This window comes from Bufo bufo, chromosome 10, assembly GCF_905171765.1.
Source record: "Bufo bufo chromosome 10, aBufBuf1.1, whole genome shotgun sequence".
In the NCBI taxonomy this organism is placed as follows: domain Eukaryota; kingdom Metazoa; phylum Chordata; class Amphibia; order Anura; family Bufonidae; genus Bufo; species Bufo bufo.
In genome coordinates this window covers 85,110,372-85,130,752 of record NC_053398.1, presented here as the reverse complement: position 1 = coordinate 85,130,752, position 20,381 = coordinate 85,110,372, and the positions used below count along the sequence as shown (strand labels likewise).

Genomic DNA, 20,381 nt, shown 5'->3' with positions numbered 1-20,381 from the left:
ACTGTGATCATTCATCCCCATATACAGTCTGGTCCATAAATATTGGGACATCGACACCATTCTAACATTTTTGGCTCTATACACCACCACAATGGATTTGAAATGAAACAAACAAGATGTGCTTTAACTGCAGACTGTCAGCTTTAGGCCTAGTTCACACGACCGTATGGCTTTTATAGTTTTTTGCGTTCCGTTTTTCAAGGATCCATTGTTGCGTTTTTGAGTTCCGTTGTGTTTCCGTTTCCTTTCCGTTTTTCCGTTCCGTTTTTCCGTATGGCATATACAGTATACAGTAATTACATAGAAAAAATTGGGCTGGGCATAACATTTTCAATAGATGGTTCAGAAAAAACGGAACGGATACGGAAGACATACGGAAGCATTTCCGTATGTGTTCCGTTTTTTTTGCGGACCCATTGACTTTAATGGAGCAACGGAACGTGATTTGCGGCCAAATATAGGACATGTTCTATCTTTCAACGGAACGGAAACGGAATGCATACGGAACACATTCCGTTTTTTTTGCGGAACCATTGAAATGAATGGTTCCGTATACGGACCGTATACGGAACACAAAAAAACGTCCCGTACACCCACAAAAAAAACGTTCGTGTGAACTAGGCCTTAATTTGAGGGTATTTACATCCAAATCAGGTGAACGGTGTAGGAATTACAACAGTTTGCATATGTGCCTCCCACTTGTTAAATGACCAAAAGTAATGGGACATAATAATAATCATAAATCAAACTTTCACTTTTTAATACTTGGTTGCAAATCCTTTGCAGTCAATTACAGCCTGAAGTCTGGAACGCATAGACATCACCAGATGCTGGGTTTCATCCCTGTTTCCTGTATATGCTGGGTTTCATTCTTTCCTGTATATTTACTTGTATATAAAGTGCAAGTGCTGCCAAAAATTACAAGGAAGAGGCACTCGGATACAACCTGTATATCACATAAAGGAGGGCCTCATTCACATTGTGGTACAATTGTTCAGGTAGTGGGACTCCTACACTCATAAAGCGAAAAGGGCTGCAAAAAATTACAAGGAACCAAGTGTGACAAGTATGTCACATGTACAGTAGCGCAGGTTTTGTAAGTGTATACGCAAATAAATTAGACTGAATGTCACTGATATTTAGGATGTGCAAACGTTATACAGGAGATGTTGCGCAGGTAATGTCGCTGCCACCAGCAGTGAAAAAATTTGACTGAATGTCACTGATATTTATGATGCGCAAAAATTATACAGGAGATGTAGCGCAGGTAATGTAACTGTCTGCGACGGACACAGTCTACGGAAAAAGTACACTGGTTCTCAGAGATATTTTTTGTATGCGCACACGTTATACAGGAGATGTAGCACAGGTAATGTCACTGTCCGCAGCGTCTACGGAAAAAGTACACTGGATGTCACAGATATTTTTAGGATGCGCAAACGTTATAGAGGAGATGTAGCGCAGGTAATGAAACTTTCCGCAGCGGACATCGTCTACGGAAAAAGTACACTGGATGTCAGATATTTTTAGGCTGAGCACACGTTACACAGGAGATGCAGCGCAGATAATGTCGCTGTCTGCAGCGGCCAAACAATTGCAAGCTATTTAGCGCAGGTTGCGCTAAAAATATATATTGCTGCCAGATACAACAATAGTCCTTAAAAGGACTTTTGGGTCTCTAACAATTGCACGCAATTTAGCGCAGGTTGCTCTAATAACATATATTTCTGCCAGATACAACAATAGCACAAAACCTAAACAGGCCTCAATACAACAACAAATCAGGGTATGTATATTAACAAGAACATATACCTATAATGTTGCTCACTCACAAACAACAAAAACATACCCACTATAGTCAAAAATATATCCACTTTATTGCATAAAAATTCATATACACAATATTTAATAATATAATGGTAATGATAAAACTAAAACAACAGATAAGGGTGCCAGAATCACCTGACCTATGCTGCTACTACTCCCAAAAAGATTTTCCACATGTCAAGTGTCACCATGTTCAAAGAATATGCATTATAAAACATGAATATCGCAGGATGGCCTACCTGTTACTACATGCATGGGTATATCCCTCAGTACGGGTAGATCTCTATATCGAGTTCACATTTAGGACGTGTATAACAACACTCCTTAATTTGGGTCAAGGATCGTCCAGTGTCTTGACGGACAGCCAATTAGATCCTCCGGCTCAGTGCTGATGAAATTTTTTTGGGTCTTCCACTTGACTTTTTTGTTCCATAACCCTCAGGATCATTTAAGAAATTCCAAATGACTGTCTTACTGCGTCCCACCTCAGCAGCGATGGTGCACTGTGAGAGACCCTGCTTATGCAGTTCAACAACCCGACCACGTTCAAAAAGGGAGAGTTTTTTTGCCTTTGCCATCACAACGTGTGACTACCTGACAGAAAAGGACAATGAATCCTCATCTTTGCACAGATTTGGCCTTTTAAAGGCATGTGGTCCTAAAATTTGGATCAGCTGAAAAACAGCCTGTTTCAGTTTAATCGTTATTTTCAATTAATTGAATGCTCAAAAAATGTTTTGTAAAAATAAATAAAGATATGGCACTCAATATCTGGAGGACTGCTCAAAGCAAATTACTTTATTACTACTACTATAACAGTTTTCAATTATTAAAAGATTTAAAATGTCATACAAGATGCGTAAATTGTACAGAAATTAAAAAAAATTTACGCAAGGACACTTACAGCTCTACCTCCGTTTTAACCTCTCAAGTGACTGATTAGTCCTACATAAAGACTTATGCCTGATAGCTTCTTGGAATGACACAGTTCCACTCTTCATCTAAATTGAAGCTAAGGAAAATCTGAACACGTGGGACGCTGAAGGAACGGCGACCAAAAGGAAAAAGCCGCACTCAGAGGTTGGAGGTAAGGGAATAAGGCAGCTCGATAATAGGTGGGACGCCACCCAGAGCTAATAATTCCCGTATTTCTACAATTTGACAAATTTCAGAACTGTGTTATAAGAATAATATGACTCTTTCGTAAAGTCTAACATTGCGTTATAACATCAAGAATCGCTTATTATTTTACTAACTGAAGAATTGGTGACTATCAAAAATCTCAGAGAATTACCAACAAACAGCCTATATAGTGCTGATAACCAATTTTTCTGTGGTGGACTAATCAGAAATTCAGAAAGCACCTACAAGCTGTCTGACATACACATTTATACCTCAAGTGATTTTTTATCTTATCGTCATTTGTGATGTTTTATCCTTTTGTTATTTAATTTCTGTACAATTTACGTATCTTGTATGACATTTTAAATCTTTTAATAATTGAGAACTGTTATAGTAGTAGTAATAAAGTAATTTGCTTTGAGCAGTCCTCCAGATATTGATTGCTTTATTTATTCTTTATTATTTATTTTTACAATTTACTAATCTCTTGGTGTTTTTGGAGTTAACACTTAGATAGTGAGCACCTTTCTATCCTACGGATTGGTAGAGCCACCCCATTCTGTGAACATTTTCTTTCAAAAAATGTTTTGTCTCACTCTCATTTCTTCTTGTTGCATGTTGAAGCTCTACTTGGAACCTTATTAAGATCCAGCCATGCTAAATATGATTTTTTTGCCATTTTTCAAGTGGTCTTAAACTTTTGATCAGGACTGTAATTAGTCTGATATACTACTTCTGGCCCCATTTTCTCCCTATAATTGGTTAGGAGTTATGTAGAGACGTTGGCCTCCACATTATTTAAGCGGATCCACCGCCGCTTCTAAATGTAAGATATCTTCCTAGCTGTCTTACATTTAAAGGGACTCTGTCACCACTTTCTAACCCCCCCTTTTAAAAGTATTGTTATCTCCATGGCGCCCCTGTGATTACAAAGGTGTTGTTAGAAGATAAATTCGCCGTCTCCTTTTGATAAAAAGAGCTTTTATCTAACCTGTCAATCTTCTTGATAAGGTGCCCAGGGCGTTTCTGTTGGTCTCAAGCTGCCGCCCGCCGCCGCCGCTGTTGGTGCCCAGCTCCTCCCCTGATGCTTTCAGCGCCGCCTGAATATAATGAAATACGCCTCCGGCTCTCGCTCAGTGCCCCCTCCTTTTAAAAGATCCCGCGCGTGCGCACAGGCCTGTGCCTGATGCGCCCGTGCGGACATTTACAATCAGCCTCATTGAGCGAAGTGCGCATGCGCGCACTTCGCTCAACCTCCTCATCAGACGAGCACTGCAGCCGGCCGGCTGCAGTGCTCGTCTGATGAGGAGGTTGAGCGAAGTGCGCGCATGCGCACTTCGCTCAATGAGGCTGATTGTAAATGTCCGCACGGGCGCATCAGGCACAGGCCTGTGCGCACGCGCGGGATCTTTTAAAAGGAGGGGGCACTGAGCGAGAGCCGGAGGCGTATTTCATTATATTCAGGCGGCGCTGAAAGCATCAGGGGAGGAGCTGGGCACCAACAGCGGCGGCGGCGGGCGGCAGCTTGAGACCAACAGAAACGCCCTGGGCACCTTATCAAGAAGATTGACAGGTTAGATAAAAGCTCTTTTTATCAAAAGGAGACGGCGAATTTATCTTCTAACAACACCTTTGTAATCACAGGGGTGCCATGGAGATAACAATACTTTTAAAAGGGGGGGTTAGAAAGTGGTGACAGAGTCCCTTTAAACCCTTTTCGACGCCTTAGGCCTCTTTCACACGAGCCTCACCGATTGGCTCCGGATGCGTTCAGGGTGCGTTCAGTGAAAGTTCAGTCAGTTTTGTCTGCGATTGCGTTCAATTGTTCAGTTTTTTCCGCGCAGGTGCAATGCGTTTTGATGCGTTTTTGACGCACGTGGTTTACAAACAACATCTCTTAGCAACCATCAGTGAAAAACGCATTGCATCCGCACTTGCTTCCGGATACAATGCGTTTTTACTGCAGCCACATTCATTTCTATGGGGCCAGGGCTGCATGAAAAACACAGAATATAGAACATGCTGCGTTTTTCACGCAACGCAGAACTGATGCGTAAAAAAAAAAAAAGAAACATGTACACAGACCCATTGAAATGAATGGGTCAGGATTCAGTGCGGGCGCTATGCGTTCACGTCATGCATTGCACCTGTGTGGAAAACTAGCTCTTGTGAAAGGGTCCTAAAACAGGTGTAGAAAATGGTAAATGAGATAGGCCTTCAGTTCCACCCCATTTCTCACTCACACCGAGCCCACTTTTTTAGACCTGGCGTGAGTTGGGAAAAGTGGCAGATTGTGGTGAAAAGGAGATTTGTGCCACAAACTGAGCCAGAAATACACCTAATAAATGACCCCCATGTTGTTCTTATACAAACGACTAAGACTCAAACTGTTTGTGCAGGGACCCGTGGAGGGAGGTGGAGAGGATGGGATTGGTAGTAGTTCACTGTGGCTGTCCTCAATCCAGCACTCCCTGGGGTTGTGTAGTGGTCAGGGCACACCTTGGAGCACACCCTGGACTTTGTGGGAGCTCCTGCCTGGTGTTATGAAGGGTGCCCTAGATGGTTAATGGTTGGCAGGGTGCAAAGCAGAAGGGCGAATGTAGAGGCCAGCGGATATATGGTGGTAGAGTCAATGACCAGGCCTGGTTGTAATTAGAGATGAGTGAAGTCACGAAACACATTCCATTGTATGTGGCGGGTGCAATTACGGGGAATGGCGATCATGCTTCCCCTGTCATTGAACCCCCTCAGATACCGCATTCATCACTGATCGCGGCATCTGACATTAAGAGATCATTCGCACAAACTTATTTTTTCCCCTTGTCCATTCTATTTTTTTTGTGGCCCCTAAGCGGAACTAATCACTTCAATAGGTTCGCAAAAAACGGAAACAACCTTTCAGGGGTTATTCAGGGTTAAAAAGAAAAATACATACCTCATCCATTTGCCACGGCCATCTTCCTGCGTGGAAGAACCTAGCATCATAATCGGATGTCTCATTTTGGTATTAAGAGAGACCGAGTTTGTCTCCTTCTCAGAAGAATTCACGGAAATCAATAGGTGATAAAGTAAAGCGTCCCGAATAAATATGAATCACGGAAGGTGTGGGATACGCTAAAATGTAACTTTTATTGGTATATCAATAAAATATGGGGAAGAACGTGACCTAAAAAATGGAGGATTGTAGGGCTGTTCAGTATTTCTTGAATGAGCGCGGAAGGGAATTTGCATCACATAACCAATTTGTCATCAGTCTGCTGGAGTTCATCCTACATCACAATGTGTTTTTATTCAATCGCCGCTTCTACCACCAGCTTAGGGGTGTGGCCATGGGCAGTCCCTGTGCCCCGTCTTATGCCAACCTATACCTGGGCTGGTGGGAGAGGCAGGTTGTTTTTGGCGACGAGATGGTGGGTTGGGCAGGTCACATCACGATGTGGGTTAGGTACATCGATGATGTACTGATCTTCTGGAATGGGACCGTTCAGGAGTTCGATGAATTTGTGAGGGTCCTGAATGTAAACAAGTGTGGTCTGTTTTTCACCTCAGAGATCAATGCAACACAAATAACATTCCTCGACCTCACCATCTTCAAAACGGAGGATGGCAAAATTCATACCAGTTTATACCGGAAAAGTACGGCAACAAATACCCTATTACACTGGGACAGTTGTCATCCATATCCTTTGAAGAAAGGAATACCCAAGGGCCAATTCCTCCGTATGCGTCGTAATTGCTCCTCCCTCTCAGATTTTCAGATAAAAGCTGGTGATTTGACTGACGGGTTCATCAATCGTGGATACCCTCGTGGCATACTTGCCACTGGGGGATTCTACAGATGGACCCTGACGTGGGTCACCTTATGGGCTCCACACCTGCAATTACATTTCAGAGGGGCTGCAATCTTAAGGATTGTCTCTGCCACAGCCATTTTCAGTCTCCAGTCTCTTCTACATGGCTAGGAGACCCCCCCTAAAGGGACGTTTCGCTGTGGCGGTTGCATAGCTTGTGATTCTATCAAAAGGGGTTCTGAGTTTAGCAGTACAGTTACTGCGAAAACATATACCATCCGTACGTTTATTAACTGCAGATCCTCTGGTGTGGTTTATCTGGCCACATGCGTCTGTGGGCTCCAATAGGTGGGGAAAACGATTCGTGGGTTTCGCCGTCGTATAGGGGAGTATATTAATGATATCAAAAAGAACGTGGACACTCCTGTGTCCCATCATGTCAACACCTGTCACTCGGGGGATATTGGGTCTATCTGTTTTCAGGGGATAGAGATTGTCAGACCTTCTCCTAGAGGGGGCAACCTGGATCAGAGGGTCCTTCAAAAAGAGGCGCAATGGACCTTTAAATTGGGGACCCTTCGCCCTAACGGTCTGAATGACCATATATCATACCTCAGTTTCATTGAATAGTCGCCTAAAAAACGGGCGCCCCCCCCTTTTCCAGTTTCAGCTGGTAGTGTGCTCCGTATGGATGAAGACATCTACATAGGCGGTTGCTGCTGATTTTCGTCGTTTCCTTCACATATCCCTTCTCGATATTCCATCCAGCATTATTAAATGTTTTGCCAAGTATTCCTCTATACATATACACTATACCTAGATGCAGGCATCGCTTACTTTGGTCTAGCCAGCGTGATGTGGGAGGTTTATAGGCACCCCGCCCCTTCCACACATGATTGGCACGTGACATGCGATCCCTGCGCCATCAATGGGGGAGGGTTTTCCTCCTTAAATCAGAGCGCTTTCGGCAGCTGTCTCACGGCCGTACTAGCGCCGGATACGCTGTCATGCTGTTGCTCTGAATGAATGAGATAGCTCAGCTTAGATAGGCAGGTTATTTTTGCTCCTGATGATTCTTACATAGAGGAAACGCGTTGAGCCAGTATTACTGCGATAGCATGAGCTAGATGACAGTTCTCTTGGGAAGTAGGATTGGGTGCGATCCTGCAGGATACCTTTGGCTGTGTTGCTACAACCTGATTCATACAGCACAGAGGTGATCCATGCTTGACACAGTGTATCAGGACGCCGTATCACCAGGGCACCCTGATCTGCACCCAACCCTGTTCTTCCCAATTTAATCACCACAGCTTGTCTGCGAGCGCTGGGACATTGTAGTGTCTAGCACACAAGTACACTCTTGTCTCCTGGCTCTCATGCTACCACTATAGCTTCAGCTGTTGGTGATTAGCTTGTATGTGATTCCTATCATACCTCTCCATAGTTGTACCTGGATAGCCTTCCAGGTTCAAGGAGGTGGTTTGATATTGAGACACATTTTCATATCCCTTTGGCTACACTATACACATGGTGGGTTCACATGTCACTGTTTGTTTGAGCACTTGGTTAGTGCCACCCCACCTGCCTATAATTATTAGGGATTTTTAGGTCACGTTCTTCGCCCTATTTTATTGATATACCTCCTTCTCAGAAGGCACTAAAGATATCTATTTGGATTCTAATTATTGTATGCCTCTGCCTACTGTGGACAGAAAACAGTAATATCTCACAAAAACGAGCTATTATTTTCTTACCTTTGCCAGCAGAAATGGACCAACTACATTTATGTTGTAAACACTCATGAAGTCAGCTGCGTCTGCAGTCTCAAGATTGCTCTCTGGCATGACACCTGCGTTGTTGATCAGTAAGTTAAGACCAGCTCCATTTAGATGTTTTTCCACCTCCTTTACAGCCTGTTTGATGCTATTCTCATCTGTGGTTTCTATAAAAACAAAGCAAAATTGGAACAATAATTAGAAGAAGGCTACAATTATATTACTACCATTATTTTATTAGTTCCTTTTCTTAAGGCTACATGCACACGACCGTATGTGTTTTGCGGTCCGCAAATTGTGGATCCGCAAAAAAAACTAACGGATGACATCCATATGCCATTCGTGTTTTTTTGCGGATCCATTGTAACAATGCCTAAAATGGACAAGAATAGGACATGTTCTATTTTTTTGGCGGGGCTACGGAACAGACATATACGGATCCTGATAGCGGATCCATTGAAATGAATGAGTCTGCATCCTATCCGCAAAATACTTGGCTAGCATGGGTTTCCTCCACTTACTTAGGGGGCTGAGGGAGATGGTACTCGCCGTACGCTGCACTTCGGTGCTGGTGCCTGTCTTAACTTTACATTGCTGAGCTTTGCTATCAGACTTCTAAGCCCAGGGCCAATGCTAGGATTTTTGCCGCCCTAGGCAAAGATCCATTTTGCCACCCCCTCATGTCACTCACTCACTGACAGACACACACACACACTGACAGACAGACACGCACTCAGACACTTACTGAATGTCGTACACAGAAACTCACTGACAGACATACTCACTGACAGACACACATACACTCACTGACAGACATACACCTACCCACTGAAACACACACACAGAAACTCACTGACAGACATACTCACTGACAGACACTCACTCACTGGCAGACAAACACACATATACTCACTGTCAAACATAGACATACTCATTGACAAACACACAGACACTTACTGACCGACAGAAATCCACACTCACTGACATACACTCACTCACTGGCAGACAAACACACATATACTCACTGTCAAACATAGACATACTCATTGACAAACACACAGACACTTACTGACCGACAGACATCCACACTCACTGACATACACTCACTCACTGACATACACACACAGACACTCAATGACAGACACACATACATTTACTGACAGAAAGACAGACATACATACACTCACTCACTGACATAAATACACAGGCAGACACTCATTCAGTCAAACACTTAAACACTCACCTCCCTGGGGTCCAGTGTGGTGCAGCTCCTCAGTCCTCCAGCGCGCCGTTTAGTATGCCGGGGCCGGAATGGCGTCATATTCCGGCATCAGAGAGGGCGCACTAGGGAGGAGTGGGGAGTTGCTAGAACAGCCTCCCTTGCCGCCCGCCTCCTCTCCTCCGGTAATTTACTGGCAGAGCAGGCACCTGCCATCAGGGTAAGCAGATGCCTGCTCTGCCATATTTAAGAAGGACCTCCACCTCCTGACCCCCCTGTAACGGCGCAGGGGGCGGCTCAAGAGTCGCTCGCCCAGGGCTGCAGCCCCAGTCAGGGGGAGCCCACCAGGGCGCCCCCAGCAGGCCGGCGCCCTAGGCGAACGCCTAGTTCGCCTATATGGTTGCGCCGGCCCTGTCTAAGCCTAATGGCATATTTCATGTATGGTGGCTCCACATCTATCTACTCTACAGAAGAAACCCTGATCTAAAATAAACAATGTTGAAATCCCATGTGTGAAATGTCATCATGGATGAGCAGCTTGACAGGGATGAGGAGGAGAGATGTAATCCTACTCGCCATTCCTGTCAGACTGCTCAGTCATGACATCATATTGCACACAGGATTGCATCATTACTATCTATTTAAGCAGCTCTACGAGTGAAGGCAACCCATCACATTCTAGGATGGGTTGCTGGAGGCCATTTTTAATCATTCCTGGAGAAGCCCTTGCTTTTCAGTTTATGCAGTTAAAGTATATTTGTACATTATGTGTATGTATATAATTTTGTAATGTACTTTTGGGGTCATTTATCAAACTGGTGTAAAGTTGAACTGGCTTAGTTGCCCATAGCAACCAATCTGAAAAAAGCCTATAATTGTCCGCAATTGCGGACAAGAATAGGACATGCTCTATCTTTTTTGCGGGGCCGCGGAATCGAAGTACGGATGCGGACAGCATCTTTTGCGGCCCCATTGAAATGAATGGATAAATAAATTTTGCAGAATGGGTGCGGACCCGTTCATACGGTCGTGTGATTGAGCCCTAAACCCATAGGATAACAGCGCCATACATGTACGGCGCAGAAATGTGGGACAGAAGCAGGAGCTGCTCCCACCCGATCAGCGGCAGTCATAGCCGGACCCCTGCTGTATGCAGCGGCATCAGTAAAAACACTGATGCTGGCACATTAACCATTGCATTGCCATGGTCAGCGCTGACCGTGGCATATGCGGTATCCTGCGGGGTGTCCATCGGGTCCCTGCGCTGCTGTGGCGAGGTACCGGATGGCAGGGAGGCAGCCCGATGCCTTCCTTAGGCATCGTGGCTGCCTTCCGTGACAGCCTGTGAGATCCAGCCCCTGTATCTCACAGGCAGGAAGCTGTAAGTCTATTACAGTGAGTAATAGACTTACAGCCAAAGCATTACAATACAGAAGTTTTGTAATGCATTGTAAAGGGGATCAGATCCCCAAAAGTCCCAGAGTGGGACAAAAAATAAAGTGAAAAAAATAAAGTTTTACAAAAAAATTAAAAGTTTCAAGTAAAAAATAATAATAATAAAGTTAAAAAAAATGTTAAAAATAGGGACATATTAGATATCGCTGTTTCCGTATCGAACGGATCTATAAAAATATCACATGACCTAACCCCTCAGATGAACACCGTCAAAAAAAAAAAAAATGTGCTAAGAAAACATTTTTTGTCACTTTATATCAGTAAAAGTGTAAGGCCATGTTATAAGGGAAAATAATAATGATCGGGTCTCCATCCCGATCGTCTCCTAGCAACCGTGCGTGAAAATCGCACCGAATCCGCACTTGCTTGCGGATGCTTGCAATTTTCACTCAGTCCCATTCACTTCTATGGGGCCTGCGTTGCGTGATAAACGCACAATATAGAGCATGCTGCGATTTTCACGCAACGCATAAGTGATGCGTGAAAATCACTGCTCATCTGAACAGCCCCATAGAAATGAATGGGTCGGTATTCAGTGCGGGTGCAATGCGTTCACCTCCCGCATTGCACCCGCACGGAAATCTCGCCCGTGTGAAAGGGGCCTAAATCTCTCACATAGGTTCCTAATTGTGTAAAATCTACCACATTTGCAGCTTTTTAAATAGACTACATATTTACTTTTACACGTTATCAAAGACTTTACCTTGTAATGTATACCCCTGAAACTCAAATAGTTTCTCTGGGGATTATATTTACAATAAGCACAATTACTGCAACTGTGGTTACTTAAAGGTATGCAATCTTTTAGCCACATATTTGGTTTCTCCTCTACAAAACGACTCCTGACCAGTTTATCCATTAGTGTATGACTCCTCCTAAACGCTACTAATGGTTTCATACTAGTCATCTCACCCAAGCTATCATCCCTTGACAATATCTCCCAATTATCATATATCGCTTTTCTTATAATATCCACCATTGGGTTATATTTAAAAGAGAACTTAGTGACTGGGAGGTCATTTGTGTCCCTGAGGTAGGCTGGTACACTGTTTAAAAGTGGTCTCAGAAGCCAATCCACATATTTGATACTGGTTCAGTCAACCACTTAAGGGTTTTCTCTTTATCCTTACTAATATTCATACTTACTCTAGGATATATTAGTGATTTAACTCCCTCCACCACTTTACGATAAAAGATATCAATACTGCTGCCGGCGGGCAAGGGGGGACAGAACCTGGATTTAATACCTCCTGCAAACTCTGCAGAAGGTACATCAACCTTTGTAGCATTCTCCAGATCTAAGTCTGTAATCAATTCCAGACACGATATCTAAGTTTGGTCGTATTTAAGTTGAGTTTTCTTATTGCTTTAAATAAATCTACTTTACTTAAGTTTATATACCTATATCCCACAAGATGAGGGCATCAGGGCAGTGATAGAAGTAATAGAGGTCACATAGAAGAGTGAAAAATATAGGAGGTTCATAAAAGAAGCATTGAGTTTGATTTTGAAAAACAATACTTTTAGGTTTAGTAACCAGTGGTACAGGCAAAAGCACGGAACAGCGATGGGGACACCTGTATCCTACACTTTCGCAAACATCTATTTAGCTAGATTTGAAGTTAGATACATATATTCAATAGAGAAGCCTTTCGTGTATCATATTAGTTTGTATTTTAAATTTATTGACAATGGATTTATTGTATGGTGAAGTACTGAATCACAATTTCAAGGTTTTGTTGAGTATTTGAATAATCATAATAGGATGAACATGAAATTCACCCATAAGTACGGAGGTACTGAGCTAGAGTTTTTGGATGTACTGATTTGTAAAAGATGGGGAATTAGTCACAGAGGGTTTTAGAAAACCAACGGCGACTAACTCACTCTTACATTATTCTAGCTATCACCCTAAAAGTGTAAAAAGGTCAGTGCCATATGGACAATTTGTTAGATTAAAGAGGATTAATGGCACAGAGGAGAGTTTTGGAACACAGGCCCTAGATCTAAAGAAGCGATTGTTAGCTAGGGGATATCAGATAGAAGTGTTCAATGAGCCAACGGATTGATTTAAATCCGGAGGGGCGAGCACCAGGGATAAATAAAAAAAGAGAGCAAAAACGTTGTGTTCTCTTTTAAATATAGCCCAATGGCGGATATTATAAGAAAAGAGATATATGATAATTGGGAAATATTGTCAAGGGATGATAGCTTGGGTGAGATGACTAGTATGAAACCATTAGTAGTGTTTAGGAGGAGTCATACACTAAGGGATAAACTGGTCAGGAGTCGTTTTGTAGAGGAGAATCCAAATACAGTATGTGGCTAAAAGATTGCATACCTTTAGGTAACCACAGGTACGGTAATTGTGCTTTTTGTAAATATAATCCCCAGAGAAACTATTTGAGTTTCGGGGGGATACATTATAAGGTAAAGTCTTTGATACCGTGTAAAAGTAAATATGTAGTCTATTTAATAAGCTGCAAATGATGGATTGAGCATGTCAGGTCTGAACATGGAGGTAATCCAAAGGTATTGAACTTTTCAGGAATAGAAGTAGTTCCCTATCTGCCACAAGGGGGAGACACCTTGCTGTATTAAAAAAGGAAGCGAGGTGGATTATACACTCTCAAGCTATGGGCCCTCTAGGAGTAAATGAGAAAAATGACCTCAGTGTATTTTTATAGATGTATTTTACTTTATGTTTATATTTTTGTATTAAATGGTAATTATTTTTATAGTGTTCATGTATGCAGCTAGCCGATTCATTGGGAATGGCACTTAGTTCCGCCCACTGAACCAGCGTATATATGACGGGACGCAGTGACGTCTTGACGTTTGTGGCCTGAGGAAGTGCAGCTTGCGTGAAATGGCCGTCGCCACGAGCTGCAAACTTGCTTGGTACGCTTGTCTGCCCCAGTTTAATGCAAACACGTATCTGCCTTGAATAAAATAAGAATTCACGACTTTGATGAGTGCCGCCTCGTTTTCTCTCTTTATGTGCATGATGAGGAGGACTGTTTAAATACCAATTCTAATTGAACCAGGAAACTTATTTTGCGATTCATGGATCAAACACCAATTGTGCCGTTAAGCTCCTTGTTAGCGAACAGCAAGTTGTGCAAAAGTACTTTGAACAGTTGGACATGTAGACATGTGCATTCAAAAGTTTACAGAAGGCCACATTATGTTCACCTGTAAAGGTTAGAGTGCATTTTAAGTCCATCCTGAAATTTCACCCACAAGCCAAATATCCCTAAATTTTTGAGTAGTGTATCTTCAACTTAGCTTCAAATGCCCTGCTTCCCTTCACTTATGATAAAGCCACTGATCAGTACGGTGGCTTGGGGGTTAATATTGGTGCCTTGGGGTCAAGGGTTCAAATTCAACCAAAGACATCATCTGCATGAAGTTTGTATGTTCCCTCCATGTTTTAGTGGATTTCCTCTGGGTCCTCCCACACTCGAAAAAAACATACTGCAATTTAGATCTCTCAGATGGTAGTGTGCACAGACACAGCAGCTTGGAACTTGCTAGGCTACCAAAATGAAGTTTTGTTGTATAACTACAATAATAAAGTTTCTTTTTCTATTCTGACTACATGCACTAACCACTTGGGGGAGCTATTTGCTTGAGGATGTTTGCAGCTAGCATAATGGGTAGGTATGTCATTACAGGTACTGTTTTTTTTAGTTAGCAAAGCTCTTTCAACTAATATCAGGCACCTCTATGACCATCACATGAGCAGGACAGTTTTTTAACCTCTCCTCTGTGCCATGAAGGTGCCCACTCAATTATGTACAGCAAGCAGTGATCTTGAAAACTATAAAATAAAATAAAAAGATATACAATGTAGCAGGTGTTTAAGTAATTTCTGGTGCTTTAACACACAGGTTTATTGTGCTGGCTTGTTAATATTGTCGGGTTAATGCGTTAACACACTGATGTTGGCTCTTGCTAAATCTGTATATTGGAAAATTTCTTTGACTTTCATTATACAATAAATACAATACAATACAATTAATAAATAGTTGTATGTGCAGAAACCAGAATACCACCTTAAAGAGGACCTTTCACCAATTATTACACTGTGAACTAAGTATACAGACATGTAGAGCGGCGCCCGGGGATCTCACTGCACTTACTATTATCCCTGGGCGCCGCTCCGTTCTCCCGTTATGCCCTCCGGTATCTCCGCTCACTAAGTTATAGTAGGCGGAGATTCCAGTCCCTAAGTTATGGTAGGCGGAGTCTGCCCTTGTTCTGCTCTAGCGCTGGCCAATCGCAGCGCAGAGCTCACAGCCTGGGAGGTTATTTTCTCCCAGGCTGTGAGCTCTGCAATGCGATTGGCCAGCGCTACAGCAGAACAAGGGCAGACTCCGCCTACCATAACTTAGTGAACAGAGATACCGGAGGGCATAGCAGGAGAACGGAGCGGCGCCCAGGGATAATAGTAAGTGCAGTGAGATCCCCGGGCACCGCTGTACATATCTGTATACTTAGTTCATAGTGTAATAATCTGTGAAAGGTCCTCTTTAAGCATGTGTATTCTTGCTGCCAAATGGCCCCGTAGAGTGCTCATTACTATACTGGAATTACCTTACAATGCAGCTTGCAGAGGTAAACATGTTGCTATAGGCAACTACTCTACTTTTCCTTTCCATTACTTTTTAGAGCTTTCCTCCCATGTGTTTTATCTGTACTGGCCCGTATGTCATAAGTATCTTTATATCACTGGGACTGTTATAATTCATTTCAAAGCCTGAGGATTTTGTCAGTATTTTGCACCAGTAATTATTTATAAGTCCGGAGTGGGGAGTGGGTCCAAAACATGAAACTCACTGCCCAGCAATGAGTGGGTGACCGGTTTTATTTAATGAACAAGGATCTGTCAAAGTCTTATGTTCACATTCATGGAAGTGAATCATGGCCTGAACAAAGGAGATTTTTGAAGACCTCAGAATAAGATTTGTTGATGCTTATCAGGCTGGAAAAGGTTACAAAACCATCTCAAAATAGTTTGGCCTCACTAATCCACAGACCAATTGTGTACCAATAGGCAATATTCAAGACCATTATTACCCTCCGCAGGAGTGGCTGACCAACAAGGATCATGCTAAGTGCAGGTTTGTAATAGTCCACAAGGCTATGCAATATTGCAAGGATAAAGCAACTGCTCTTCAAAAAGAACATTGCTGCATATCTGAAGTTTGACAAACATCACCTGGACAAGCCATAAATGTATTGGAACAATGTTTTATGGATGGATGAGACCAAAATAGTACTTTTTGGTTCAAATGAGAAGCTTTATGTTTGGAGAAAATAAACACTGTATTTCAGCAGACAAAGCTCATACCATCTGTGAAACATCTTGGTGGTAGTATCATGGTTTGGGCCAATTTTTCTGCATCTAGGCCAGGAAAGCTTGCCATCATTGATGGAACAATACATTCTGAATTATACCAAAAAATTCTAAAGGAAAATGCCAGGACATCTCTCTGTGAGCTGAATGTCAAAAGAACATGCAGAAAAAGACCATAAGCACATATGTTGTTCTACCAAAGAATGGTTAAAGAGGAATAAAGTTACAGTTCCAGAATATCCAAGTCAAAGCCCTGACCTTAATCCAATAGAAATATTGTAGAAGAATCTAAAAGGAGCAATTCATGGGAGGAAACCCGTCAACATAACAAAGTTGAAGCTGCTTTATACAGAGGAATGAGCTAAAATTCGACCTCCACAGCATCCCACCCCCTTAACAGTGACATAAACAGAACCATGCCCCCTTAACAATGACCTCCACAGTACCCCAGTCCCTTTCAAGTGACCTCCACAGATCCCCACCCTTTAATAATGACCTCCACATCGCTCCACCCCCTTAATAGTGACCTCCACAGAACCCTGGCCCCTTAACAGTGACCTCTACAGTTCCCTGCATCTTAACTGTGACTGCCACAGCACCACGTCCCCTTTGCAATGACCGCCACATCACCATATGCCCTTAACATTGACGTTCACAGAGCCCCATCACCTTAAAAGTGACCTCCGCAGTGCCCCACCCTATTAAAAGTAACCTCCACACCACTATGCCCCCTTAACAGTGACCTATAACAGTGAAGAAAAATGGCTGAGTTCTTAGGGGGAATCTGGTGTAAAACTGTGTGTATGTCAAAACTGAAGGACCTGCAAGCTTCTATTGGCTTAAAAGGGTCATGTGGCCATGTATATGTAAGTTAGGATATAAGTGAAGAACCTGCAAGCTTCTACTTTTTTGGGGAAACCTCAAGAACGGTGCATTCTAGAGAGCTGAGACCTTCCCAGACACCCGATGCAACTGTGTGCCAAATTTGGTGTTCAACGGTTCAGGAGTTTGGATGCCTATAGAGGACAGACAGACAAACAGACATTGATGTGTATAATATAGATAGTACAATAATACTATACAAATGTATGCAAACCTCTTTGTAATACTTACCTAACTTTATCAGAACTACCTTTGGATGTTTTGCAGCAAGATCAATCAGCTTCTGTGAAAATAAAGAGATTTGGTTATTCATGGATATGGATGCACTGAATAATATTACTAATATCAATTATGCCAAATGTAATGTGTTTTCCTAAGCTATAGATTTTTTAAAGAGACATTTCAAAGCTATCATATGCACTGCATGTATAGGAAAGTAAGCAATTATAAAAGAAAGTCCTACATCTTTTTATGTTTCCCCCTTTCTATCTTGAGCAAATGTTTGCTGCTGGCAGGGGCGTAACTACCATAGTGGCAGACCATGAGACTGCTATGGGGCCTAGGGCAAGTGGGGACCCAGTTGGGATCATCCCCTCTTCTAATGAGGGTGAAAACTTGCTCAGGACTCTACCCTCTAAATGAACAACTTTTAGCAAATGAGGCAGTGGAAAAAATGTCCCAAGGGTCATTGAAAGGGGTTTAGGCAGAAACCCCTCTGTCCTGTGTGGGGGCCTGGTTTGATCCTTGCTATGGGGCCCTTACTTCTCTATGTACGCCACTGGCTGCTGGATAATTTTCCTCATCTACACTGAACAAAAATATAAACGCAACACTTTTGATTTTGCTCCCATTTTGCATAAGCTGAACTAAAAGATCTGAAACATTTTCTACATACACAAAAGACCCATTACTCTCAAATATTGTTCACAAATCTGTCTAAATCTGTGTTCGTAAGCACTTCTCCTTTGCTGAGATAATCTATCCCACCTCACAGGTGTGGCATATCAAGGTGCTGATTAGACAGCATGAATATTGCACAGGTGTGTCTTAGACTGCCCACAATAAAAGGCCACTCTGAAATGTGCAGTTTGATCACACAGCACAATGCCACAGATGTCGCAACATTTGAGGGAGCGTGACTGCAGGAATGTCTACCAGAGCTGTTGCCCATGCAATGAATGTTCATTTCTCTACCATAAGCTGTATCCAAAGGTGTTTCAGAGAACTTGGCAGTACATTCAACCAGCCTCACAACCGCAGACCACGTGTAACCACACCAGCCCAGGACCTCCACATTCAGTGTGTTCACCTCCATGATCGTCTGAGACCAGCTGTCACGGCTGAGGATGGGGAAAACCCTCCGCCATGCGATGCCACGAGATGTTAGTCGCTGCTCGGCCAGGACAGTAGAATTAGGGAGCAGGTCACCTCCTAACGCACCCCTAATCTGACCCTGACTCCTAGCTGCATGAGCCGACCTTGATGGTAGGAGGGCTCATGCTCAGGAACCTCGGATCCCTACTCACCCTCCGCCAATCCCTGAACTAGGAGCTGGGTAGACCACCTGTTCCTCCTGGATGCGGAGAAACAGGAGTCTAAAACTGGCCGAGCTGCAAGGGGATATAAACATAAACAGACTATGGATATGGCAGGAGAGTGAAAGACTTCCACCCCTACCTGCCACAGACACACTGACTGGATCCCTGGACACAAGTGCTGAAGTCCACACACAGACATAACAGGACACAGCACACATAAACACACAGGAAGCCAGAACCATAGCTGCACTAATAGACACCACATAAACATAACATCACATAACAACATTTTGCTTATGACCACAAGGGTGGCCCACACTGGCAGGTGGTATAAAAGTAGGAGGATGACTCCAGCAGACCATGGCTGAAGTACCCCTCTGACTACTGCTCTCAGCAGAGGCTAAATAGCCCAAGTAGCCACACCCACACAGACACACCCAGTGTTCACACATAGAGAATGGAGTTAACCCTTCCTAGACCAGGGAAGGGAAAACAGCCACATACAGGGGAAGTGTACAAACACTTATCACACTGCAGCTGTTACCGCAGGCAACGACATGCGTGGCAACCATGTCCTGGGAGTCAGCCAGAAGGCCGAGACACTGCCACCACATGTACACAATACAACACGTTGTCTCGGGCAGCCACAAGTGAAGGGAAAATATCAGTGCACACACACAAACCTCGTGCACACCAAACATATAAAAAGGCACACCTACAAAGACAGGTTGCCAGGTACAACCGCATGCACATTGCAGCAAGCTGCCAAGCACAAACATGTTGACAGCGGCAACCACATGTGAGGCAACAATCCAGCCGCCCTCACCATGTGATTGACAAAAACCAAACCGCAGGCAACCGCATGCGGCTCAGGAGTCACGACCATAACCATGGTCGTGACACCAGCCACCCGGACAGCTGCAGTAACAATCGGTTTGCATAACCAAAGAATTTCTGCACAAACTTTCAGAAACTGTCTCAGGGAAACTCATCTGCATGCTCGTCATTCTCATCGGGGTCTGGACCTGACTGCAGTTCGTAGTTGTAACCGACTTGAGTGGGAAAATGCTCACATTCGATGGCGTCTGGCACTTTGGAGAGGCGTTCTGTTCACGGATGAGTCCCGGTTTTCACTGTTCAGGGCTGATGGCAGACAGCGTGTGTGGCGTCGTGTGGGTGAGCGGTTTGCTGACGTCAGCGTTGTGGATCGAGTGGCCCATGGTGGCGGTGGGGTTATGGTATGGGCAGGCGTATGTTATGGACAACGAACACAGGTGCATTTTATTGATGGCATTTTGAATGCATAGAGATACCGTGACGAGATCTTGAGGCCCATTGTTGTGCCATTCATCCACGACCATCACCTCATGTTGCAGCATGATAATGCACGGCCCCATATTGCAAGGATCT

General features: G+C 43.5%; 1 protein-coding gene across 1 annotated transcript in view; it reads right to left on the bottom strand.

Annotated features, from left to right (window-relative positions):
- LOC120980312 (C-factor-like) overlaps window positions 1–20,381 on the bottom strand; it is an 85,440-nt gene that overhangs the window by 45,073 nt on the left and 19,986 nt on the right. The window contains exons 2-3 of the mRNA XM_040409342.1: window positions 17,665–17,716; window positions 8,495–8,682 (exon numbers count right to left, since the gene is read on the bottom strand). Of these exons, the coding sequence (XP_040265276.1) occupies window positions 8,495–8,682; window positions 17,665–17,716 (240 nt within the window). The remainder of the gene's footprint in view (window positions 1–8,494; window positions 8,683–17,664; window positions 17,717–20,381) is intronic.